At 42.8% G+C, this 27,298-nt stretch overlaps 1 protein-coding gene across 5 annotated transcripts in view; it reads right to left on the reverse strand.

Moving 5' to 3' along the window:
* Positions 1-5,962: 5,962 nt before the first annotated feature.
* SCEL (sciellin) overlaps positions 5,963-27,298 on the reverse strand; it is a 118,216-nt gene continuing 96,880 nt past the window's right edge. For 4 of the 5 annotated variants that reach the window (XM_077297200.1, XM_077297202.1, XM_077297203.1 and 1 more), the window contains 6 exons: positions 19,751-20,215; positions 19,182-19,220; positions 18,379-18,456; positions 15,531-15,639; positions 10,379-10,481; positions 7,246-7,396 (listed from right to left, as the gene is read on the reverse strand). In XM_077297200.1, coding sequence (XP_077153315.1) covers positions 7,380-7,396; positions 10,379-10,481; positions 15,531-15,639; positions 18,379-18,456; positions 19,182-19,220; positions 19,751-20,215 — 811 coding nt within the window. In that variant the 3' untranslated portion in view covers positions 7,246-7,379. Of the gene's footprint in view, positions 7,397-10,378; positions 10,482-15,530; positions 15,640-18,378; positions 18,457-19,181; positions 19,221-19,750; positions 20,216-27,298 lie in introns of all 5 variants that reach the window. The other variant, XM_077297199.1, reaches the window with a different exon arrangement.

Genomic DNA, 27,298 nt, shown 5'->3' on the forward strand with positions numbered 1-27,298 from the left:
AAAAAGTTCTATTTTGGTCTCATCTGACCACATGACTTTCTCCCATGCCTCTTCTGGATCATCCAGATGGTCTTTGGGGAACTTCAATTGAGTCTGGACATGTGCTGACGTGAGCGTGGGGGGGGTGTGCCCTGCAGGATTTTAATCTAAGACGGTGTAGTGTGCTTCTAACGGTAATATTTAAGACTGTGAACCCAGTCAGTGTCAGTCTGGTGTGCTGGTTTGCAGAGCAGAGGCCTGCAGAGCGCTGGCTGAGTGCATGGAGTCAGATGTGGACAGTCCTGTGACCAGAGGTGGATGTCTTGTGCCCAAAGGAGTCGGATGTGGACAGTCATGTGCCCTGAGGTGGATGTCCTGTGCCCGAAAGAGATGGATGTGGACAGTCCTGTACCCGGAGGTGGATGTCATGTGCCCGAAAGAGGACTAGCATGTGTAACGATTGCAAACAGGTGGATATGGTGCCCGGCTGCTTTCCAGAGGATATCCTGGGATGTGTACGGCTATGTGAGTAAAGAAACTGTAAGAGACTGTGATACAGGGATGCTGGACACCCACGGGAACTAGACAGAGGCGGCTGGCGTGTGTAGTGTCTGCAACATATGAGGCTGTGTATATGGAGACTGCAGCCTTACAGCACCCATCTGGTGTGACAAAAGCAATCTTCTTGGTTTCTTGTGACATGGAGATTTTCCAATACCCCTTCATTAAATCTAAGGTGCTTATATACCTTGCCAGCCCAAGTCTCTCGATGAGCTCATCAGCACAGGGCATTGGATATGGAACTTGGAGATTTTGTTCAGCTTCCAATAATCATTACAGAATATCCATTCGCGATCTGGTTTTGGAACAAGAACAATTGGGCTAGACAACCCACTCTTAGATTCCTCAATGACTCCGAGATTCAGCATACGCTTCACTTCCTTTGAGATCAGTTCTCGAAGTGCCTCGGGAGTCCGGTAGAGGTTCAAGTTCATCTGCACATGGGGTTCCATCAGAACTTGGTGTTCTATTACATCTGTACACCTCGGCAAACCTGAGAACAGGTCTCAGTTCTGCTGCAGCAATTCCTGACACTGCTGTTTTTGTGCCTTTGACAGCATCTCAGCTACGGTTACATCTTCAATGTCCCTTTCTGGCTTAACCAGCAATCATAGAGTTTCAACAGGGTTCTTGTCTTGCCCTGTGTTTATATCATTGACGTGGTAGACCTGGTGCGAGTTTTGTCTTCCTGGTTGATGAACCTTGTAGTTTACTTCACCTAGCTTCTCTAGCATCACACAGGGGCCTTGCCATTTGGCCAAAAACGTACTCTCTACCATGTGTATAAGCACAAAGACTCTATCCCCAGGGCTGAACTGCCTCACTCTGGCTGACCAGTTGTAGACCCAGGATTAAGCCTCTTGTGCCTCAAGTAGATGTTCCATTAAGATGGACATTACCTTCGGAACCCTCTCCTGCATCTGTGTGACGTGCTCGATGATGCTCCAATGGGGCGTGACCATTGCTTCCCAGGTTTCCTTTGCTATATTAAGAGACCCCACGGATGTCAGCCATTTAAAACTTTAAGCAGAGAAATTCTGGTAGAGGCTTGTGGAACTTCCCGGTTATAGAATAATAGATATGGGAGGAGACAGTCCCAGTCTTGACCGTCCTTTTCTATTACCTAATTAAGCATACTCTTTAGGGTTTTATTGAACCTTACCACAAGACTGTCTGTCTGGGGATCACCTTACTTGTAAAGGATGTTCCTTGTTCGGTCAGAATCTCCATCGAAAATCCTGTCCAAAGATATGGACCAACTCACGTGCTATACTTTTCAAGGAGGGGTTTCTCAGGGGACCAAGCCAATAGAACCTCCTTTATGACCCGTTCTTGGGTTTTGTTGAGACCCAAGACATATGACTGGGCCAGGTCCAACACCCTCCGTTTATAGGGACTGGTACCAACAATTGCTCCAGTATTTCCTATATGACATTAATTACCTGGTACAATAAGAATAAGTCCCCACTCATCATAAAATAAGGAAATCTGGTGTCAGCCCCCGGGTTCCTGGTGAGCAGCGGTCCCACTCTAACTCTTGAGCTACTCACATCTAGATTGCATGATATAGTATACTGAAAGACTAAGATAAACTGTCCGGCAACTAATGTTTAACGTTGATAAATATAAAGTAATTCATGAAGGCCAAAGTAATCATATTGCTAGATATAAGCTGAATGGAGATTTACTAGGTTTTATGGAATAGGAGAGAGTCTCTGAATTCTGGTTACTAGTAAGCAAAGTAATAGTAACCAATATCATGATGCAGCTGCAAAAAAAAATTAGATTTTAGGGTGTAAAAAAAAACAGATAAAATCCTATGATTCCAGTGTATACCCCTGTATAAAAACCTTCCAAGGCCATATCTTCAATATGGGATTCAGTTTTCAGCTCCACATTCTAAAACAGATTATTATTCACCGGTCAAGCAAAGGCTTTCTCTCTTCCTATGATCACCTCTCTTTACAGTAGTGTGGCGCCCCAGGGTCCTGGTCATCACAGTAGCATTGCTTTCCTCACGGGGAGAGTGATGTTACGTTTGAAAGCAATGAAGGATATCTTTTATCAGGTAATCACAATGCACACAACATGTTCACACTCCAGGCCACAAGGGGGAGCTTTTGATCCTATTTACTAGGTGACTCCCCTATATATACATTGTGGTTTGGAGGGAAAGAGAGATTAGATTGTCAGAGAGACAGAAGAGGGCAGACTGACCTAGAGGGTCAGTACGTCTGGAGGCGGCCGTGTGGTCTGAAGTACCACAGCTCCTGGAAAGAAACATGCTGAAAGCCGAACATTGTTCAGTGAGCGTGAAGGAGAGCGAAGCACAGGAGAGTAACATCAGGGGAAACCAGCTACGAGCAGGCTGCCTCCCTCTAAGGTGCAGATAACTGGTAGCCGGACCACTGAGGTTGTAAGGGACTCCATGACTTACAGCAGAGACCGGCAGGACAGCTGAACTGCAAGTTACCTGTCCGCCTTAATACCCAGGAGGCACGGTGACACCTATAGAACCCGGGGCATGCTAGAGTCCCTGTAAAAAGGCTCAAGTCACCAGTCATACGGGTTATGTCCTATCCTATATGGGGGACAGAGAGAATAACTGTGAGGACCTTATCTGAAGCCATAGGCAGTAAGGGACTGCAACACCACCGCGCTAGAGGAAGGCTTTTAACTCCACCTGGTAAAGGGGACTCTGGATTTGCTTCCAAGCCGGCCGGACCCTGTCTGCCCTGTGATCTGGTACCCTGGACTGTGGCTGCCTGAAGTCTTCAGTAAACCAGGTAAAGAGACTGCAAACCTGTGTCCTCGTTCTTTACTGCGCCATTCACCATCTTCCATCTACACCCCGGGAGCCCTGGAGATATACTTCACCTGTGGGAAGTTATACTATCTAGCTGCCATAATATCACCCCAGAGGACCCCTTAAAGCAGCGTCGGTCCCCACTGACCGAATACCACAGGTGGTGTCACGAACATAAACTTTATTCAATTTCCCTTTTCTACATGGGCGCCCAGGGCCACGGGCCGGGTCGCCACCGTGACATCCCCCTGTGAACACTGGACCCTGTACCGGGTACCCCACAGTCCTGTCGGGCGACTCAGTAGTCCATGATAGATTTAACCTGGCATAGTCCTCTGATCTCATCACCCTACGTCCTTTAAAGCTAGCTCAGGCAGAGATTACATGCTTTGGTATTAAGTAGCATTGTCCACAGTTGAATCAAGTTTATCAGGAGTTTGCAACTACTTTACTTGTCTCACCACCAGCCAGGTGTCTATCATCTCTGCTCTTTCTGACTTTCATGTTTCAACCAGTATTACTGCAAATTTAGTCCAGCTTACTAGGTGCTGTTCACAACTACCTCCTAAAGTTCTTCCAATTGTTCACAGTGCTGTTTACACCTGGCCTTTGCAATCAAGGTAATGCATCTCCTCAAGTGAGTGTTCAGTTTTCTTATACTAGATAGCTATTCTGCAGATAACAATTTACTCACTACTTGTCGCAGTTTATATACATCACCTCTATTAAATATTTAAATGCTGGAAGATACCAGATTACATTTACTTTGTTATACCTGTGATTAGCCACTGTCCAGCTTCTGGAAGTTGCCAGACTACATACCCCCTTAAAGATAGCATTTTCTTATACAGTTAAGGCCCCGTCACACATAGCGATTTACCAACGATCACGACCAGCGATACGACCTGGCCGTGATCGTTGGTAAGTCGCTGTGTGGTCGCTGGGGAGCTGTCACACAGACAGCTCTCTCCAGCGACCAACAATCAGGGGAACGACTTCGGCATCGTTGAAACTGTCTTCAACGATGCCGAAGTCCCCCTGCAGCACCCGGGTAACCAGGGTAAACATCGGGTTACTAAGCGCAGGGCCGCGCTTAGTAACCCGATGTTTACCTTGGTTACCAAAAAAAACAAACAGTACATACTCACCATCTGATGTCCGTCAGGTCCCTTGCCGTCTGCTTCCTGCTCTGACTGAGTGCCGCCGTACAGTGAGAGCAGAGCGCAGCGGTGATGTCACTGCTGTGCTGTGCTCTCACTGTACGGCGGCACTCAGTCAGAGCAGGAAGCAGACAGCAAGGGACCTGACGGACATCAGATGGTGAGTATGTACTGTTTTTTTTTTTTTACATTTACGCTGGTAACCAGGGTAAACATCGGGTTACTAAGCGCAGCCCTGCGCTTAGTAACCCGATGTTTACCCTGGTTACCAGTGAAGACATCGCTGGATCGGTGTCACACACACCGATTCAGCGATGTCAGCGGGACCTCAACGACCAAAAAAAGGTCCAGGCCATTCCGACACGACCAGCGATCTCGCAGCAGGGGCCGGGTCGCTGGTACGTGTCACACATAGCGAGATCGCTACTGAGGTCGCTGTTGCGTCACAAAACTTGTGACTCAGCAGCGATCTCGCTAGCGATCTCGCTATGTGTGACGGGGCCTTTACTGTTCTCATATGTGTCCACATATCCAACTGTGTTTCATCTGTGCTACCTACTCTGCTTGTTTGTCTGCCATCATCAATATCCTGTTGTCATGGTCCTCGCTGTACCACATGCTGTCCATCAAGCCCCATTCTGCTTCACTATCTCCTCTGGTCCGTGTTGCTCATCCAGACCTACAACTTAGAGAATTCCTCTCACCAGGCGAGCCTTTAGTAAGGATATTGGAAAGCTAGTGTCCGTTAAAATGTGGGCAACTAGATTATTGCATGGGATAGAAGGTCTCGCTTTAATAAAAAGTTGGACTTGCTCAGATTAGAAAAAGGCGCCTTAGAGGTGATCTCAATTTTACATATAAATACCGTACTTGTTCTGGCACTGAGAAAGGAAAAGGTTCCAGTTAGAATAGTCAGAGGTTAATACGTCCAACTGCAAGACGTGGTAATGACAAACACTATTTAGTCATTTATAAAAGAGCTGGATGCTATTCTTATGGCATAGGCTAGCGATAGATAATATATAATTGAGAAGGATTGTACTTGATGGACCTATGTAACTTTGTAACCATCACCTATATATTATTCTTGAGTTTGAACCCATTGGGTTAAGTTCCTGAGTTGAATTGTCCATATCAAGTTGTTTATTCTTCAACCAAGGGGTCAAGGGTGGTATAAGGGCAGCTATGTCACTCATTTTCTAAAGCCTCTGACATTTTTACACTGTTAATTATAAGAAATGATAGCATTCTTGTGAATTGATTGTTTTTCATGTCATTCTTCATGTATTCAAAGATTATTTGGCGTATCTCAGCTATAGTTTAACCAAATGCACCCTGGAATAAGTACGAAATACCTGATGCTCATAGGCTCCAGAAGTAATTCCTTATTGATATGTAATATGTTTGTTATTATCATGCTGATGTTAAAAGATAAATAAATCTCAACAAGAAAGGATTGGTATTAAAATAATTATATATTCTTATAGTTGACATTTCATGTTTATCAAAACAGAAAAAAAGTTTACATTTTGATCATAAAACATAGTTTTAGTGTTAAATGACTAAATATACCCATAGAAGAAAATATATTTGTGCCACTATAAGTGCTTAACATAAGAAGTCCCAAACGCATGATTTCAATTTAATCTATCTAACAAATTTACTGATACATTCTGAAAATTTGTTAATAAATCATGTAACAGAAGAAAAAAATAAAAATATTTAAAATTAGGGCTAACCATAATAGAGTATCTTAATTTTGTTTAGATTAGGAAAGATAACATGTGCACTGTTAACTGCTGGATATATTAGAATATATATATAAGACATAGTATTCACTTCCCTATACAAATGCCCATTGGGCTCAAATTCCTACTAAAAACACATTCATGTCCTATTTAGACCAATGGGCTTTAGAAATGGACCACTTTCACATGGCAGTACATGGCAAGTCTTCTGTGATTCGGATGCACTCATAGGGTCCAATAACGAAGCAAGTCCATTTCCTTTCAGACATAATGTACATTTAGTGATCACTATGGAGACTGAATGAGACATTTGCTGATGAAGGTGGTCATGGTGGAGTAGGATTTCATTCCAAATTTTGCAATGGGGCCCCATCAGTATTTGTTACTCCTCTGGATTTACCTGTAACTTACAAATATTAAAGCAAAAAAGCGTCTAAAACAGAAGTAGCCTAAGGGCTCGTGCACACAACCGATTTTCTTGTACGAGTGCTCTCCGTGATTTACACAGATTATACTTGTACCCATGATATGGGGCCATGCACATGTCCAATTTTTTTTTTCCTTGAACCAAGTGGTCAGAGGAAAAAATTGGAGACGTGTCCTTTTTGATCCGAGGGTCTGATCAAAAATCGGCAATGCAAGTGTATGGGTCCATGAAAAACACTGGACCGCACTGGAATGACATCTGATCTAACTCTGCATTGGATTAGAATAATTGGACTGTTTTTCTCAGATGTGTAGAAAATAGTCTTCTGACAATACCTCAGGAGTTAAAATATTGTGTAATGAAGCTGCTTCGGTGATCCCTGACATAAACCCATCATATCAGATTTATTTGGCAAGAAACCTGTCTACATTCATTCCTTATCGTGTAGACTAATGGCTAAACCACAGTAATCCTATTAAGTGTATTGTTAGACAGCAATATATTGTATTATTCAGTCTGGGAGACAACAGGATGTTCTAAGGCTCTAACACGACTTATACAATATTACATTATTATTCCTAAAGCCCAATATATTTAAATAGTAATGAGTTTAATCGTTATCCTATATACCCCCACCCCTGTTGTTTGAAAGAGTGCTATTGAGCCATGTTTCATATGTCTTCTCTTGGTTTACAGTTTTAGATGATCCATTTTTCTGGAAAAGAAAGAATAAAATATTTTAGGGGTTATATACAAAATAATACGATATTGCCTTAAGTAACACATCTATGACACCACATACAGCTGGAGTGATCCTAATCTAACTAATAAAACATGGCTTGTGCGTAAAATAACCAGAGTTAATGTGATTTGTGAAATAACTGATGTTGCTCTTCCTCTCATTTGTTCACTGCTGACAAACGTGTCTAAGATTTGTCATGCCATCAGTCTTTTGCACTATAGTCCAATACTGTGACCTAGTTTCTGTCTTTTGCAGCTGGAGATGTGACCAGTCTGACTACACTTTTGGAGGCCAAATTGGACATGCTCATAGGAGATATGCCAACTTGACTTTTGATTTTTTCCAGATAGCTTACTAAACAATCACCCTCAGAACATGCATGTCTACAGCCCATAATTCACACATTAGCAGCATTCACTTTAAGCTGAAAAATTATGATATTTACAATCAAAATAATCTCTATGATTTTCTTCATCTTCAAAAAATTTACGGACACCTTATATTTTTTACAGACAGGTCAAAAAAGTGGCCAATTTCAGATTGAGAACTTGGACTGCACATAACACTAAATGTTTTTAATTTCTGTGCTACTACTAGACCATCAAAGGATCATCATACATGTATAGTGGTAGAAGTCATCAATAGACCTGGTTATCCACCTTGGCTATTCCTCCTAATAGCCAAGGTGGATAATCAGGTCTATTGATGACTTCTACCACTATACATGTATGTTTATGTGACAGAACACAACAGATTCCTTATATAATTTATGTCCATATGAAAAACATGTTCACATCCTACAGAAAAACTATTCAGATGCATGGAATGGATTTTATATGTTAACATATCTTTAATGTATTGTTAATTCAAAATAAGCATGGCTTGTTTGAAAAGATCTTGACATATCACTGTTTCATGGTTTCATCAGAGGTGAGGGTTCTTCCATTTCTCTAAAAAAGTGCAACTTGATTTACCATAATTAGATATGAAAATCTGAAGTTACTTTGAGCAAGTTGAGAAAACAGTAAGAACAAGGTAAGAACAAAGCCAAACAATAGAAAAGGCAATCCATCTGACAATCCTGGTGAGATAAGGCTCCATGGAGGAAGGGAGGTAGCTAGCCACATGTAAAATGTAATGGACTTGAACATGGCTATTGGACTGCATAATAAAGGTATTTTCCCTTTGCCCTGTGAGAGCTGTGCGGGCACATGCATCTGATCTCAGTGATAATAGAAATTATAACATGTCTGTGCTAATAATTTGTAGTGTGCTCCTGCTGGTTGCCATAAGACAGGCAGGACACTATAGAAATGTACCCTAAGGGTGATGTTTATTTGGTGGTAAGAGAGGATTGTTCACTTTGCGCTATGAACAAGTTAAAGGAAAGACTTTTTGTTTAGACAAAGGTTTTTATAATTGAGACTGAGACAAAGCATCTATCAGAGAGCTTATGCATAGCCACCGCCTATCTTACTGATACTTAGATCACTATTTTACACATTAATAGATTCAGTTATTATTCACATTTTGCTTAATTACAATTTACTAATTCCTTTTGTTTACATTATTTTCATTTGTAAAGCGGTTGATAAAATTGCTTTAATCAATGGACTTAAACCTTGTACATATTAATTTATTCCATTTAATGTTAGGGGTCGAGATCCCGCCTCTGCACATGGGGAATCTAGAGCCATCTCCGCTGCGGTCTCCCATCCTTCTCCAGCCGCAGTGGAGCCTGCTCAGCGGAGATGTCGGTCCCAGCGTCTTTCTTAGTCTGACTCTGTCCAAAGGGTCACTGCTGCTTTTCCAGTTTCTGCCATTAAAGCCAGTACTGGGCAGCGGCGAGCAGACGCTTCTGGGACTAAGTCCTGCTTTTCTCGTTCTGAGCATGCCCAGAGTAAGATCTCTCAGTGGAGATCGAGGGTCACATGTTCAGATACTGCAGCTAAATCCATTGGTCCTCCAGGAAGGTCCTGAAGGTGCTCAGGCTCTGTAGCAGCCTCTTATTGGTCCTTCTAGGAAGGTCCTGTTCTTGCTGCAGCTATTTAAGGTTCTCATGACCGCACGGCCATGCGCTAGTATTGAATCAATTTTGTGCATGCGCCAGTGTGGTCACATTTATGTGTGTGTTCAGGGACTCGGCTGAAATAAGCCCCTAGAATGCCGGCACCTCCGGCAAGGAGATTGTGTGTGTGTGGATCTAGGGCCCCGGCTGAAATAAGCCCCTAGAATACCGGCTTCTCCGGTGAGGAGATGTATGTGTGTGTGACCACAGACTGCCTTCAGCTCGGCAGTTAGCTGTGAACTCCTGTGGGGTTAACAGGGCACAGCGTCTTGTTTCCGTGCGACTCTGTGAAGTAACAGAGGTCGCTTAAACCACCATATAGTGCCGTCATTTGCTAGCAGCAGGTTCCTCCTGCACGGTGGACCCCGGGCTGCAAATGCACCAATAATAACATCTATATTTACTCGGTGCGTTCCGCTAGCCCTAACATTTAGTTTGTCAAATACCAATGGAAAGGCCATTTAAAGTCTAATGCAAAAGCCTATCACATATTTGAGGAAACCCCTAGGATACGTGAAAAGTTGCTGGTCAGTGAATGTCTGACCTCTAGGTCCCCACCTATTCCAAGGAGAGAGCTCCAAAATGGAATGACAGCCAAACATGTGGGATCTTGGCAGTTGAAAAAAAGAACAAATGGAGCAAAGATATTTTAACAATGTGCTCAGCTATCGCTGACGGGCCCATGTAGAATTACGGTAATGGTGCTCATGCATAGCATTTTGGAGAGACATTTTGAATCATCACCGATCCTATGGATAGATGATTAAGGGTTATGCCCAACAATAAAAGGTAAGTGAGATAAAACATGACAAAACAACTTTTAATACATGTGTTTAAAATCATGATTCCCTTATGCTGTCAGTTAGCGTGTTTCCTTATGTACTTACCTCTTGCAGCAAAGTAGCAAGGCTCACAGTGAATAGTCTGCTTATAGATCCACATACTGTCTCCAGCCTTAAGATTTTCTAAGGTGCCAGAACATGCTTCACACTAAAAGAAAAGGCATTTTTCATATCAATAGAATGACGATCTCAGCTCTCTCTATGTCAACTGCAATGTATTTTCATATGTTTTTCTTTGGATTTTTTTTCTAGGTTTCTTTTTCTTAAACCATGTATAATTAGTTATTTGGGGACATCAGTAATATAGTATAATATAACATTTTGCATATATATTATTTAACTCTTTGTCTAAAATATATACAGTATATTTATAAATACCTGTATAACTTAATAAAAAGTATTAGTTAATGTAGTGGTAGGCGTCACTTGTGTTACTGTTGTTCTCTAACAGTGGCATTTAACAAGCGCCTGCAAGGGGGCTCATCATTCCATGCACCCATAGGCACTCGTGTGAGGTTATGCGGGTCACCGATGGGTTGATATGATAGCAGGGGTTCTGTAGAAAACCTCCATGCTTGTCATTATGCAGCTCATTTGAGACCCAGCCTGCAGCCGGGCTTCAAAGCAACAGCGATTTCTGCTAGATAGAGCGATGCTATGGCATCGCTATATATAGTACATGGGATCAGACAATTGTAGCTTCGAATCTCTTGCAGAGACTAACAAGAACAGTGAAAAGTAAAAAAATGGTTAAAAAAATATGAAAAAAAATACTGAAAGTTTAAATCGTACCCTTTTTCCCCATTAAAAATGAAAATAATAAAAATACATATAAGTGGTATTACCACATTCAGAAAAGTGAGGTCAATCAAAATATAAAAATGACTAACCTGATCGGTAAACACAATAAACCCCAAAAATTCAGGAATGCCAAAATTACGTTATTTTTGGTCGCTGCAATTCCATAACTAAATGCTGTAACAAGCCATCAAAACATCACATCTATCCCAAAATGGTATCAATGAAAAGGTCATCTTGCAAAAATAAGCTGTCACACAGCTCCATCGACTGAAAAATGGAAACATTATGAGTTTTGGAAAATGTCGACACAACCCCAAAATTGTATTTTGCAAAATTCAGATTTTTTTTCCACCACTGAAATAATGAAAAAACCTGGACATGTTTGGTATCGCCGTGGTATTGATGAGAAGAATCATATTTCACGATCATTTTTACCACAAAATGTGCACCATAAAAACAATTTACCACAATCTGGATTTTTTTCTCGTTTTCCAGTACATTAATGTACAAATGAATGGTGTAATTCAAAAGTACAACTCGTCCTGCAAAACACAAGCTCTTATAGGTCTATATGGATAGAAAAATAAGAATAATGGCTCTGGGAAGAAGGGGAAGAAAAAAATAAAACGCAAAAGACAGAACTTGGCCCCGTCATGAAGGGGGTAATTTAGACTTTCGTTAAAGAGTATGGAATTGAAATTGTTTCTGTATTACATGTATCTAAGTACACAGAAGTGGGACTAGGCACACTATAAAAGGTGAGCTGACTAAAGAAGTGGGTCTAGGCACACTATAAAAGGTGAGCTGACTAAAGAAGTGGGTCTAGGCACACTATAAAAGGTGAGCTGACTAAAGAAGTGGGTATAGGCACACTATAAAAGGTGTGCTGACTAAAGAAGTGGGTATAGGCACACTATAAAAGGTGTGCTGACTACAGAAGTGGGACTAGGCACACTATAAAAGGTGTGCTGACTAAAGAAGTGGGTATAGGCACACTATAAAAGGTGTGCTGACTAAAGAAGTGGGTCTAGGCACACTATAAAAGGTGAGCTGACTAAAGAAGTGGGACTAGGCACACTATAAAAGGTGAGCTGAATAAAGAAGTGGGTATAGGCACACTATAAAAGGTGTGCTGACTAAAGAAGTGGGTCTAGGCACACTATAAAAGGTGTGCTGAATAAAGAAGTGGGTCTAGGCACACTATAAAAGGTGTGTTGACTAAAGAAGTGGGTCTAGGCACACTATAAAAGGTGTGCTGACTAAAGAAGTGAGACTAGGCACACTATAAAAGGTGAGCTGACTAAAGAAGTGGGACTAGGCACACTATAAAAGGTGTGCTGACTAAAGAAGTGGGACTAGGCACACTATAAAAGGTGTGCTGACTAAAGAAGTGGGACTAGGCACACTATAAAAGGTGTGCTGACTAAAGAAGTGGGACTAGGCACACTATAAAAGGTGTGCTGACTAAAGAAGTGGGTCTAGGCACACTATAAAAGGTGTGCTGACTAAAGAAGTGGGTCTAGGCACACTGTAAAAGGTGAGCTGACTAAAGAAGTGGGTCTAGGCACACTATAAAAGGTGAGCTGACTAAAAAAGTGGGACTAGGCACACTATAAAAGGTGTGCTGACTAAAGAAGTGGGAGTAGGCACACTATAAAAGGTGTGCTGACTAAAGAAGTGGGTCTAGGCACACTATAAAAGGTGTGCTGACTAAAGAAGTGGGTCTAGGCACACTGTAAAAGGTGAGCTGACTAAAGAAGTGGGTCTAGGCACACTATAAAAGGTGTGCTGACTAAAGAAGTGGGACTAGGCACACTATAAAAGGTGTGCTGACTAAAGAAGTGGGACTAGGCACACTATAAAAGGTGTGCTGACTAAAGAAGTGGGTCTAGGCACACTATAAAAGGTGTGCTGACTAAAGAAGTGGGTCTAGGCACACTGTAAAAGGTGAGCTGACTAAAGAAGTGGGTATAGGCACACTATAAAAGGTGTGCTGACTAAAGAAGTGGGTCTAGGCACACTATAAAAGGTGAGCTGACTAAAGAAGTGGGACTAGGCACACTATAAAAGGTGAGCTGAATAAAGAAGTGGGTATAGGCACACTATAAAAGGTGTGCTGACTAAAGAAGTGGGTCTAGGCACACTATAAAAGGTGTGCTGAATAAAGAAGTGGGTCTAGGCACACTATAAAAGGTGTGTTGACTAAAGAAGTGGGTCTAGGCACACTATAAAAGGTGTGCTGACTAAAGAAGTGAGACTAGGCACACTATAAAAGGTGAGCTGACTAAAGAAGTGGGACTAGGCACACTATAAAAGGTGTGCTGACTAAAGAAGTGGGACTAGGCACACTATAAAAGGTGTGCTGACTAAAGAAGTGGGACTAGGCACACTATAAAAGGTGTGCTGACTAAAGAAGTGGGTCTAGGCACACTATAAAAGGTGTGCTGACTAAAGAAGTGGGTCTAGGCACACTGTAAAAGGTGAGCTGACTAAAGAAGTGGGTCTAGGCACACTATAAAAGGTGAGCTGACTAAAGAAGTGGGACTAGGCACACTATAAAAGGTGTGCTGACTAAAGAAGTGGGACTAGGCACACTATAAAAGGTGTGCTGACTAAAGAAGTGGGTCTAGGCACACTATAAAAGGTGTGCTGACTAAAGAAGTGGGTCTAGGCACACTGTAAAAGGTGAGCTGACTAAAGAAGTGGGTCTAGGCACACTATAAAAGGTGTGCTGACTAAAGAAGTGGGACTAGGCACACTATAAAAGGTGTGCTGACTAAAGAAGTGGGACTAGGCACACTATAAAAGGTGTGCTGACTAAAGAAGTGGGTCTAGGCACACTATAAAAGGTGTGCTGACTAAAGAAGTGGGTCTAGGCACACTGTAAAAGGTGAGCTGACTAAAGAAGTGGGTCTAGGCACACTATAAAAGATGTGCTGACTAAAGAAGTGGGACTAGGCACACTATAAAAGGTGTGCTGACTAAAGAAGTGGGTCTAGGCACACTATAAAAGGTGTGCTGACTAAAGAAGTGGGACTAGGCACACTATAAAAGGTGTGCTGACTAAAGAAGTGGGTCTAGGCACACTATAAAAGGTGTGCTGACTAAAGAAGTGGGTCTAGGCACACTATAAAAGGTGAGCTGACTAAAGAAGTGGGTCTAGGCACACTATAAAAGGTGAGCTGACTAAAGAAGTGGGTCTAGGCACACTATAAAAGGTGTGCTGACTAAAGAAGTGGGTCTAGGCACACTATAAAAGGTGTGCTGACTAAAGAAGTGGGACTAGGCACACTATAAAAGGTGAGCTGACTAAAGAAGTGGGTCTAGGCACACTATAAAAGGTGTGCTGACTAAAGAAGTGGGACTAGGCACACTATAAAAGGTGTGCTGACTAAAGAAGTGGGACTAGGCACACTATAAAAGGTGTGCTGACTAAAGAAGTGGGTCTAGGCACACTATAAAAGGTGTGCTGACTAAAGAAGTGGGTCTAGACACACTATAAAAGGTGGGCTGACTAAAGAAGTGGGACTAGGCACACTATAAAAGGTGTGCTGACTAAAGAAGTGGGACTAGGCACACTATAAAAGGTGTGCTGACTAAAGAAGTGGGTCTAGGCACACTATAAAAGGTGAGCTGACTACATTTACTTCTTGATGCAAAGTAATTCTCAGCTAGCATTATCCAGTAATTGTCAATCCCATTAGTTCTAAGGAGGTTTTAGGGTTTACGCATTTATATTTATTGATTACAAGCAAATCAGTTCTTCCCTTTACAAAATCACAGGAGTATAACTGGTATACACTTTGTATTGAATAGGTTTGCTTTAAAAAATAAATTAAAAATAATAGCAACACAACGCAAAGTTACTGTGTATACTGCTGTACAATAAGCTTCTCCATTTAACACAGTGACTGTGGAAAGATCTTGGCTGTAGCCCAAAGTCCAAATACAAAGAAGTATTCTAATATCAGCCTAAATCATCCCATTACATCAGGGAGGAAGCTTTAGATTTATTCAGAATGCACCAAAAAATTAAGAATAAACAACTAATATATTACTTTTTGGGTCTTGAGGGTATATGGCTGTTTGTTTTTTGCTTTAAATCAATATTAATAAATAGATATTTTAGTTCAAGGTTTGCTTGTTATGTTACAGAACTAGAACATGAACACTAATAATCATCATATATGAATGGAGCTACATCACTTCTTTATAAGTACTGATTGGACACTACAAGTACAAGACCAATTTCCTGTAAATGAACTATAACCTACTCAGTGAATATCAGTTTTATTGTTAGATACTGGTAATGTTACATTATCTTCCTTGTTCATCCAACGTGTTCATCCAACTAGATCCGTTATCTTACATGTGTTATATTGGCTGTTTCACTTACCTTGAAGCATGTGGCATGGCAGCAAATGTTCATGTCTTTCAGAATCATTTTGGCATCAATGCCAAGTGGTTTGCGACAATAAGTACACATATCCTTTTCCATGACAGATCTGATAAATGAAAATAGTACACATAAACATACTTATAGACAGACACCTAATAACGCTTTTTGTCCTCAAGACAGAATAGAAATAAATGTGCATGCCACAGCAATAAATTTAAATGAATAAAATTGTGACTATTGTAATATGCAATATAATTGGAATGTCTTCAGTGAGATCCCCACCAGCACCGTAAGAAAGTCTCACGGTGCAGAGACAAGTTCACCTGGAGAAATTCATTGCGGTAAATTTGAACTGCGGTGAACTCGCCTTTGCACCTTGCGACTTTCTCACAGTGCTAGCGGGGATCTCACCGAGGTCACCGCAGTTCAGCCTGGCTGGAAACACAGCCTCAGTGACCGTCGGTAACCTTGATGATGTCACAGCATCAGTTGTTCTCAGCCAGGACAGTTGCATCTTGGCACTTGGTTGAAAACTGTTTATCCTCCAGGCACAGATTACGGTGTGGCACAGAACGATGGACAGGTGAGGGATATTGTTGTTTTTTAAATTTTGTTTTATTACAGGAGATGAGGATTTCAGTGGAATTAAAGGTACCGTTACACTAAACGACTTACCAACGTTCACGACCAGCGATGCGATCGTTGGTAAGTCGTTGTGTGGTCGCTGGGGAGCTGTCACACAGACAGCTCTCTCCAGCGACCAAGGATCAGGGGAACGACTTCGGCATCGTTGAAACTGTCTTCAACGATGCCGAAGTCCCCCTGCAGCACCCGGGTAACCAGGGTAAACATCGGGTTACTAAGTGCAGGGCCGCGCTTAGTAATCCGATATTTACCCTGGTTACCATTGTAAAAGTAAAAAAAAAACACTACATACTCACCTTCTGATGTCTGTCACGTCCCCCGGCGCCCACAGGGTTACGCACTGCTGCCGAGAGCTTCCTGCACTGACTGAATGTGTCAGCGCCGGCAGCAGCAGTGACGTCACCGCTATGCTCTGCTTTATGGCCGGCTGGCGCTGACACATTCAGTGCAGGGAAGCCGCCGGCGGGGGACGTGACAGACATCAGAAGGTGAGTATGTAGTGGTTTTTTTTTTAACTTTTACAATGGTAACCAGGGTAAATATCGGGTTACTAAGCGCGGCCCTGCGCTTAGTAACCCGATATTTACCCTGGTTACAAGTGAGCACATAGCTGGATCGGTGTCACACACACCGATCCAGCGATGACAGCGGGTGATCAGCGACGAAATAAAGTTCTGGACTTCTAGCTCCGACCAGCGATATCACAGCGGGATCCAGATCGCTGCTGCGTGTCAAACACAACGAGATCGCTATCCAGGACACTGCAACGTCACGGATCGTCGTCGTTCTCACTGCAAAGTCATTTAGTGTGACGGTACCTTAAGTGTTAGGTGAGAATAACTATGTTTGTTATTTTTAAATAAAAAATTTAAAAGTGTGTTTTGTTTTATTTCAAATAAAGGGCATTATTCTGTGTTTATTTATCATACAACTATAGGATTAATAATGGATAGTTGTCTTATAGACACCTCTCCATTAGTAATCTGAGGGCTTAATGTCACCTGACAGTACAAAGGTGACATCAACCTCACAAATATGAATCCCACTTGCCACTGCTCTAGGGCAAGTGGAACGAGCTGGGCAAAGCGCCAAAATTCTGGGTGGCTGCTGGCAGCTATTTTTAGGCTGGTGGGGTGGGCAATATCTATGGCTTCTTACCAGCCTGATAATACCAGCTCCCAGCTGTTTGCTTTAGCAAGGCTGGTTGTCAAAATGGGGGAGACCCCACACAGTTTTTTTTAATTATTTTAAAAATTCTAAATATGGCATGGGGAACTCTCTATTCTTACTAAAGCTGATAGCTGAGGGTTGCAGCCCCCAGCTGTGAGTTTTACCTGTCTGGTTATCAAAAATACAGGGGAACCCAAGCCATTTTTTTTTTTTTATTATTTATTTACAGTGCAGGTGGAGGCTTATAAATACTATCATCCTATCCTGCTCTCACTGTTATTAGCATCAGTAGGCCATCGGCTGATGGGAGCAGTAGCCCCATCCATCAGCTGACACCAGTGACTGGAGGTGAACTTTATACCTCCGATCACAGCTGCTTGCTCACGTTGTCATTTGATAGCGTGAGAGCTATGGCTCTCTGACCGGCAGTGATGATTTTACTGGCAATCAGAAACATTGTTTGCCACGCTGTCATGAACATGACAGCGCAGCGAACACCCGGTGTTCGAGGGTTGTAACCCAAACAGTAACACGGACTTCCTGGTGAAGTCCATGTTCAGTGTCCATGCTCGGATAGTAGGTGTTCGGTACGGATGCCAAACTTTACTGTTTGGGTTCACAAATCTTTATCTATGTAGAAACAGGAGGTCAATTTTCCCTACATGTGTAACTGCAAAAGTCCCTGGCAGGGGGGAGGAGGGAGCAGCTGGGTCAGGAGTTGAAGAGGGGAATGATAAATGCAGGGACAAGAGACTTCCTGTTTCTACAAAGAGCAAAGAAAAAAATAAGAATTTACTGAGTAGAAAGGCAAAGTGAGCAATTGATAATCTGGTGATTGCAATATGTTAATAGGAAAAAATTGTGCTTCTTTAAGGTAAGCTAGTACTGACACTGCCAATCTATGCAGAATGGCAGGCTTGTCAGTCACCTGGGATAACATGCAAAATCCACTTAAACTTTGATCATAATGCTTGGAGATAAGTCCAGTCAGCTGTAAGTGTCCACAAGTGTGTGCGCTGCTGATACTTACCGATCAGATGTAGAGTAAACGGTTTTAATTGAATTGGATACAATGTTTGATCCATATGAATTCGAGGAGGAGTTCCGGCTAAAAGAAAGGATTCATTTTTACTATATGTCAATGCTATTACTGATTCTAGTAAATTAGGATCTAAAAAAGTTGCAGTAAAACTTAGACTATAACTACAGACAGGGGGTTCTCAATAGGAGAGGGGTCTTGATAGTAAAATTATATAGCAGTCCTTTTCATGTGACCTGTACAAAATGCACCCATCCATTAGACAATAGCAGTCAGGAGGATGGGCGCAGTTAGTCCTAAGCAGCTTCATTGGCTGTGTACATGAGATATGTACCTATGATTACAAACCTGCATCTAATATTTTAATTGTAACTCCCTGTGTTTTATGTAATATAGATTAAATGGGGGTTTCTGAATGGGGAGCTATGCTCTATATGTTATGTATATCTTTTGTATTTGCATTAATTACTCCACTGGTCTGAATAGAATGTAAGTTAATACTTATGCTCAGATAATCATATATGGAAATGTTTCTTGGTAAGTTGCAGTATCAGGCTTCATGCACATAGAATAGCTTTGTTATTGGGCTCTATTGAGGCAAACCTCCCATCTAGGCTTAATTGACATTTTTTTGTAATTAACAAGTGACATCCTCTTGCTGTTTAGAAACAATTGTATAACTGGTGAGAAATATGTGAATATATGTACTCGTTAGTGGGTTATATAGTGATTACTTCACTAATGAATAAAAGTATTTAGAAAATAAGTATACTATAAATGTAATATTTCAGTACCTTACATCTCCATAAGATGAATTCGGAAGAGATGAATAACTGAAAGACAAATCCATGTGCTAATTTTGAAAAACATTCCCAAATACAACAATATTTGTAATTATAATTATTCAAATTAAATACCGAAAATAAACTGTGAATATTATTTTTAAAGGGGTTACCTGGGCCATGTCTAAAACCAGGGAGGGACTGTAGCATGCTGAATCCTAACAAGGTGCAATAAACTCACTGTTAGGATTCTACTCTTTCTATCTTACTTGACTGCTTATGTGCAATTTTCATACTTGTGATCCTTGTGTCAACCACTTCTCTTCTCTCCCACTTATCTGAATGGTCTTAATATAGATAAAGAGATAGCATGTGCTAACAAATATTCAAATTGCATATGAGCATATGACCGACCACTTGACAACTGCCAGGCATGTGATATTACTCCCCATTAGGAGTCAGTATGTTACACTTCTTCCCTAGTTTTAGACATGTCAAGGACAACCCCTTTACAATAATTGTAATTTATAAAGAGGCTAAAAGTTGTTTATAGAGAATGTCTCTTTTTGTTATTAATTTACCTTGTCTCATGAGTAACAGTCACATTCGAACGAGAATTTGGTCCATCAGTGTTGTCTCTGTAAGAAGTAGTTGTACGGCGAGATGGAACATCATAGGTATCATCAGTGACTTTGTAGGATGAAGAGGTAGTTGACCGTCTGTTTGGCACATCCTGGTAATCAGTAACTTTAGAAGTAGTGGTTGAACGTCTGCTAGGTACATCATTGGGTCTTTCCATAATATTGTAGCTGGTTGTTGTGGAGGAACGTGTGTTTGGTGCATTATTGCTTTGTTCCTTTACATTGTAGGTGGTAGTTGTGGTGGAACTTCTTTTTGGCCCATCACCGGCTTCTTCTTTAACATTGTAGGTGGTAGTAGTGGTCGAACGTCTGTTTGGCAGATCATTGGTTTCTTCCCTGACATTGTAGGTGGTAGTTGTGGTTGAACTTCGATTTGTAAGATTAGTACTAGCAGGCTTGGTTGTGCTAATATGATAAAAGAAAATAATTTCAATACACTCTTGTATTGCACCCCAGATTACTGACTTAATGTTGTAATCAACCATTGTTTATAATGACATTTCAGGATGATCATTCAGATGCAAAATGCAATTTCTGCAGAGAGAGAAAATTTCTAGAAAATGATCATTTAAATACTTCCACTGCTAAATATTGCACTTAGAACCAAAATGAAGGCATTGGGTAAAAATGAGAACCTTTACTACATTCCTGTATCGTTGCAATCAATAGACTACATCAGTGATCCCCAACTCCAGTCCTCAAGAACCACAAACACATCATGTTTTCCGGATTTCCTTAGTATTGCACAGTTGATGGAATTATAACCTCAGGAGTAATAAGGATAGCCTGAAAACAAGATCTGTTGGTGACTCTTGAAAACTGGAGTTGGAGAACATTGGACTACATGATGATCGTTATTCCATAGAGACATGCTGCAGCATTGTAAGACATCACATACTATAACTGTTGGCAGATATGCAACAGATACAGAATTGTGTGCAGGAGGAGATTACACTTTTCTGACAGTAGATGGCGATGTTGTTACTGTTATATGCTTAGTTGAATTTAATGCATAGTCTGGTACTTTGGTTTCACTTTCTCTCTGGTAAACGGTCTTTTAGACGTCCTGTTATGCTGTATTAAGAAGCTGATGCATGTACCTCGTGTTATGTGTAGATGAAAGCTGAATTACCCCATATAATCTACTCCCACAAGTTTCTTCTGCGACCAAACTATGCAACAATAATACCCTCAGACATACAGTTATATGAAAAAGTTTAGGCACCCCTATTAATCTTAAGCTTAATGTTTTATAAAAATTGTTTTTTTTGCAACAGCTATTTCAGTTTCATATATCTAATAACTGTTGGACACAGTAATGTTTCTGCCTTGAAATGAGGTTTATTGTACTAACAGAAAATGTGCAATCTGCATTCAAACAAAATTTGGCAGGTGCATAAGTATGGGCACCCTTATCATTTTCTTGTTTTAAATACTCCTACCTACTTTTTACTGACTTACTAAAGCACTTTTTTTGGTTTTGTAACCTCATTGAGCTTTGAACTTCATAGCCAGGTGTATGCAATCATGAGAAAGGCTACTTAAAGTGGCCACTTGCAAGTTGTTCTCCTGTTTGAATCTCTTCTGAAGAGTGGCATCATGGGCTCCTCAAAACAACTGTCAAATGATCTGAAAACAAAGATTATTCAACATAGTTGTTCAGGGGAAGGATACAAAAAGCTGTCTAAGAGATTTAACCTGTCAATTTCCACTGTGAGGAACATAGTAAGGAAATGGAAGAACACAGGTACAGTTCTTGTTAAGGCCAGAAGTGGCAGGCCAAGAAAAACATTAGAAAGGCAGTGAAGAAGAATGGTGAGATCAGTCAAGGACAATCCTCAGACCGCCTCCAGAGAGCTGCAGCATCAACTTGCTGCAGATGGTGTCACTGTGCATCGCTCAACTATACAACGCACTTTGCACAAGGAGAAGCTGTATGGGAGAGTGATGCGAAAGAAGCCGTTTCTGCAAGCACACCACGAACAGAGTCGGCTGAGGTATGCAAAAGCACATTTGGAGAAGCCAATTTCTTTTTGGAAGAAGGTCCTGTGGACTGAGGAAACCAAGATTGAGTTGTTTGGTCATACAAAAAGGCGTTATGCATGGCGGCAAAAAAACACAGCATTCCAAGAAAAACACTTGCTACCCACAGTAAAATTTGGTGGAGGTTCCATCATGCTTTGGGGCTGTGTGGCCAATGCCGGCACCGGGAATCTTGTTAAAGTTGAGGGAAGCATGGATTCCTCTCAGTATCAGCAGATTCTTGACAATAATGTTCATGAATCAGTGACAAAGTTGAAGTTACGCAGGGGATGGATCTTTCAGCAAGACAATGATCCAAAACACCGCTCCAAATCTACTCAGGCATTCATGCAGAGGAACAATTACACTGTTCTGGAATGGCCATCCCAGTCCCTAGACCTGAATATCATTGAACATCTGTGGGATCATTTGAAGAGGGCTGTCCATGCTTGGCGACTATCAAACTTAACTGAACTGGAATTGTTTTGTAAAGAGGAATGGTCAAAAATACCTTCATCCAGGATCCAGGAACTCATTAAAAGCTACAGGAAGCGACTAGAGGCTGTTATTTTTGCAAAAGGAGGATCTACTAAATATTAATGTCGCTTTTCTGGTGAGGTGCTGTCATGGGGAGACTAGGTGTGCGAGAGCTAATAACCCGGGCCCCTGCAATTTCCCTCAGACTAGGGAAATCCTGACTGACCCTCTACCTGGAGTTTACACTGATGGTGTGCATGTCCAGGCCTCGAACCTCACCCTGTCTCCTGTTTCAACCCTAGGCTGAAACCTCCGCCCACCACACAGTGAAGAGGTAATACACCAATACCCACAGTTAGCACAGAAAAAGATAAAGGAAAATATACACCACGCCGCAGTCACTCAGGAATACACTATAAATGTGCAGGGCAAAATAAATACAAATATAGGAAGGAGTAAATAAGACTAAGGAAAATACACCACCAGCAACGAATCTCCAACAACCAGCTCTCCACTTCCGACCGAGATAACAACGCACAAGACAGAAGCTATAATCGGCGACGCCCAATGATCAGGAGAACAATTTAAAGACAATGGGCATGGCCCAGCTTCCAATCCGAGGATCAGGTAAATTAACCCCGGAACAGCTAGATAAAATCTAGCCGACGCCAATGAGCAAATAGTGGTCAAAAGCGGAATTACCGCTGTCTGTCGAACGACCTGGTCTGAACAGCGTCCGACATGACAGTACCCCGCCTTCTACGAGGGACCCCAGGGCCCTCACGGCTTATAGGACCCGGCTTGTCTGGATGGCGACGATGAAGAAACCTGACCAGCCGATCCGCATGAATATCCGAGGCTGGTACCCAGGACCTCTCCTCAGGCCCATAACCATGCCAGTGTACCAAGTACTGTAAAGTGCGACGCACTACACGAGAGTCAATCACCTTGGAGACTTCAAACTCCAAATTACCATCCACCAAGACTGGAGGTGGCATAGGCGCCGCGTCCACAGAACCCACCACCTTCTTTAGAAGAGACCTGTGGAACACGTTGTGTATCTTATACACCGTAGGGAGCTCCAATCGGTACGCTACTGGGTTAATGACGGCGGTGACCCTAAATGGACCAATAAACCGTGGACCCAATTTAAGGGATGGTATTTTGAGTCTTATGTTTTTTGTGGATAACCACACCCAGTCATCCACACTCAGGTCCGGACCTGGCACACGCCTACTGTCAGCCACACGTTTGTACCTAGCACCCACACTCAACAGGCGCTGTTTAACTCTCCTCCAGACTGATGACAATTGTGCTCCTAACTGATCCTCCTCCGGAACGCCGGAAGAGCCCCTCTGACTCAAGGTACAAAATTGAGGATGTAGCCCGTAAACACAAAAAAACGGAGACTCCCCAGACGACTCCTGGTGGTGATTATTGATGGCAAACTCAGCCAAAGGAAGAAAGGTAGACTACTCCTCCTGGTTATCAGAGACAAAGCAGCGTTGGTACTGTTCCAAATTTTGGTTCATACGCTCAGTCTGACCATTTGACTGAGGATGGAACGCCGAAGAATGAGACAACTTGATCCCCAGCCGTGAGCAAAATGCTTTCCAAACTTTTGCCACAAACTGAGACCCCCTATCAGACACGATGTCAGATGGAACCCCATGAAGTCTGACCACCTCCTGCACAAATACCTGAGCCAGAGTCTTAGCATTAGGCAACGAAGGCAAAGATACAAAGTGCGACATTTTAGAAAACCGATCAACAATCACCAAGATGACCGTGTTCCCAGCTGATGAGGGCAAATCATTGATGAAATCCATGGAGATTTCCGTCCATGGCTTACCAGGTACTTCAAGAGGAAGTAGTGTGCCAACAGGACGGGAGCGGGGCGTCTTAGCCCTAGCGCACGTGGTACAAGCTGACACGTATGAGAGCACGTCCTGTCGGATCTTGGGCCACCAAAACCGACGTGACACCAACTCCAAGGTACCTCTAACCCCTGGGTGGCCAGCCAGGACAGCATCATGATGCTCCGCCAAAACCTTTAAGCGGAGATGAAGCGGTACAAAAGATTTGTTGATGGGAAGCTCAGATGGTACCTCCTCCTGAGCCTCGGCAATCTCAGCCTCAACCTCGGTAGTGAGAGCCGAAACCACAACACCCTTTTGGAGGATGGGTACTGGATCTTCCCGAGGTTCACCCCCTGGAAAACACCTGGACAGAGCATCCGCCCTAGTGTTTTTAGACCCCGGTCTGTAAGTGACAACAAAATTGAACCGCGTGAAAAACAATGTCCAGCGAGCCTGCCTGGGGGGACAGATGCTTGGCTGACTCCAAATACAGCAGATTCTTATGATCGGTAATAACAGTAACCTGATGTACTGACCCCTCCAAGAAGTGTCGCCATTCCTCAAAGGCCAACTTGATTGCCAACAACTCTCTGTTGCCGATATCGTAGTTACGTTCGGCGGACGACAGTTTCTTGGAGAAATAGGCGCACGGACGCAAACCACTCAAAGATGAGCCTTGAGATAGTACCGCCCCCACACCAACCTCAGACGCATCGACTTCCACAACAAAGGGTTTTGATACGTCTGGCTGCACAAGAATGGGGGCTGAAACAAAACTGTTCTTAAGAAATTCAAATGCGCGCACAGCAGCCTCAGGCCAAACGGAGAAATTGGTACCCTTTTTAGTCATGTCAGTTAGCAGTTTAGCAATGATGGAAAAATCCTTGATAAATTTCCTATAGTAGTTAGAAAACCCAAGGAACCGCTGAAGTGCTTTCAGGTTATCAGGACGTTCCCAATGCAGCACCGCTTGCACCTTAGCGGCGTCCATTTTAAAGCCAGAAGCAGACACAATATAACCCAAGAAAGGCAACTCTTGAACAGAAAATACACATTTCTCAAGTTTAGCATACAGCTTATTCTCTGAGAAGCTGTAACACCTGCCTGACATGATGTAAATGAGCATTACGGTCGCAAGAATATATGAGGATGTTATCTAGGTACACGATAACGAATTTCCCCAAAACATGCGAGAACACATCATTGATGAAATGTTGGAACACTGCAGGTGCGTTAGTCAACCCAAAAGGCATCACCAAATTTTCAAAATGACCCTCAGGGGTATTAAAAGCCGTCTTCCACTCATCACCTTGACGGACTCTTATGAGGTTGTACGCCCCCCTGAGGTCAAGCTTGGTAAACCACTTAGCACCCGCCACCTGGTTGCACAAATCTGGTATCAGTGGCATCGGGTATGGATCACGAACCGTAATCTGGTTCAACTCCCTGAAATCCAAACACGGGCATAATCTGCCATCTTTCTTCTTCACGAAGAAGAACCCTGCTGCCACCGGCGAGGATGACGGCCTGATGTGCCCTTTGCTCAAGCTTTCAGCAATATAATCTTTTAACGCTTGCCTCTCCGGACCGGAGATGTTAAACATCCTTGCTTTAGGCAACTTGGCCCCTGGTTTAAACCTGATAGAACAGTCATAGGGACGATGTGGCGGCAACTCTGAACAACCCTTTTCAGAGAACACATCCACAAAATCCAGAAGTGACTCCGGAACGTTTGAAGTCACCGCAGCCACACATGTGGCCAGGCAATTCTCCTGGCAGAACTCGCTCCACTGAATTATGTCCTGAGTTTTCCAGTCAATTACCGGGTTGTGCATGGACAACCAAGGAAAACCCAAAACCACCTGAGCAGGAAGATTCCTGAGCACCTTACATGTAACCCGCTCGGAATGTAGAACCCCAATGTGGAGTTTCACCTCAGCCACAAATTCAGTAATCTCCCCCTGAGAGAGAGGATCAGCATTGATGGTGACCACTAGGGTTGAGCGACTTTCATTTTTTTAAGGTCGAGTCGGGTGTTGTGAAACCCGATTTTGTCCAGAGTCGAGTCGAGTGCAGTCGGCCGATTATCGCTGAAAGTCGGGGATCGACCGAAACACGAAACCCAATGCAAGTCAATGGGGAAGCATAGTCGGCAGTGAGTGGAGGCCAGGAAAACACCTACAGTGCCCATTTTAATGCCAAAAACATCCATTCTTGTTTCTGAAGCTTGTCAGTCTTTATTAACTTTATAATAATAGTTGGGCATTGGAAATTGGGGGTCATTTGGCAAAAGTTGTGGGGGGTAGGGCTGGTTCAAGGTTTTAGTGGGCACAGGAAACGTGGACTACGTCACGGCGGTGGAGCAGTGAGAGGTAAGTATGTCAAGTTTGCAAGTGCTGTGATCCTAAGCAAGCAGGGGGGCCCACTCGTTGGCATTGGCACTGGCACAGGGCCCCTCAAAGTACAGCGGTGTGTTTTCACGGCGGGGGCGCCTCCCACCAGCAGCGACACTTTTGCGTACTCTGAGGGGCCCTGTGCCAGTGACGTCGCCAACGAGTATGCCCCCCCCACCTGATGAAGGAACCTGCACTTTCATCTGCACCTTCCTCTTTGTCCCTGTGTAAGGTGGTATAACATGCGGGAAGGGGAACCTTACTTTCAGCAGGGTCAGATTCTGGCTGTGTAGAGTGCAAGGGGAATGTAGTGGTCTGGGTCAATGTACCAGCAGACTCATCTAGCAGTGGCTGGGCAATGGGCAGGATGAGGAGGAAACAGATATAGGGCCAAAGAATAAAGTAGGCTAAATGCAGTTCAAAATTGGTAACAGGACTAAACAGGCGGCACTGCTTTGTTCAGTGGAGTAGCAAACCCAAGAGCAGCAGACACTGTTTTAAGGGCCCAACCACACTAGTAGGCCAAATGCAGTTTAATATCTGATACTATAGGCCGAAAGCCAGAAGGTAGAAGCTCAGCTGTATTCAGTTGAGGACAACACCAGGCAGGGGCAGACACCGTTAGTAGGCCGGAACCACCAATCTTTTAAAAACACAGCACTTAAAGAGAGCCAGAAGGTAGAAGCTCAGCTTTATTCAGTTGAGGACAAACACCAGGCAGGGGCAGACACCATTAG

This window comes from Ranitomeya variabilis, chromosome 3 (assembly GCF_051348905.1).
Source record: "Ranitomeya variabilis isolate aRanVar5 chromosome 3, aRanVar5.hap1, whole genome shotgun sequence".
Lineage (NCBI taxonomy): Eukaryota > Metazoa > Chordata > Amphibia > Anura > Dendrobatidae > Ranitomeya > Ranitomeya variabilis.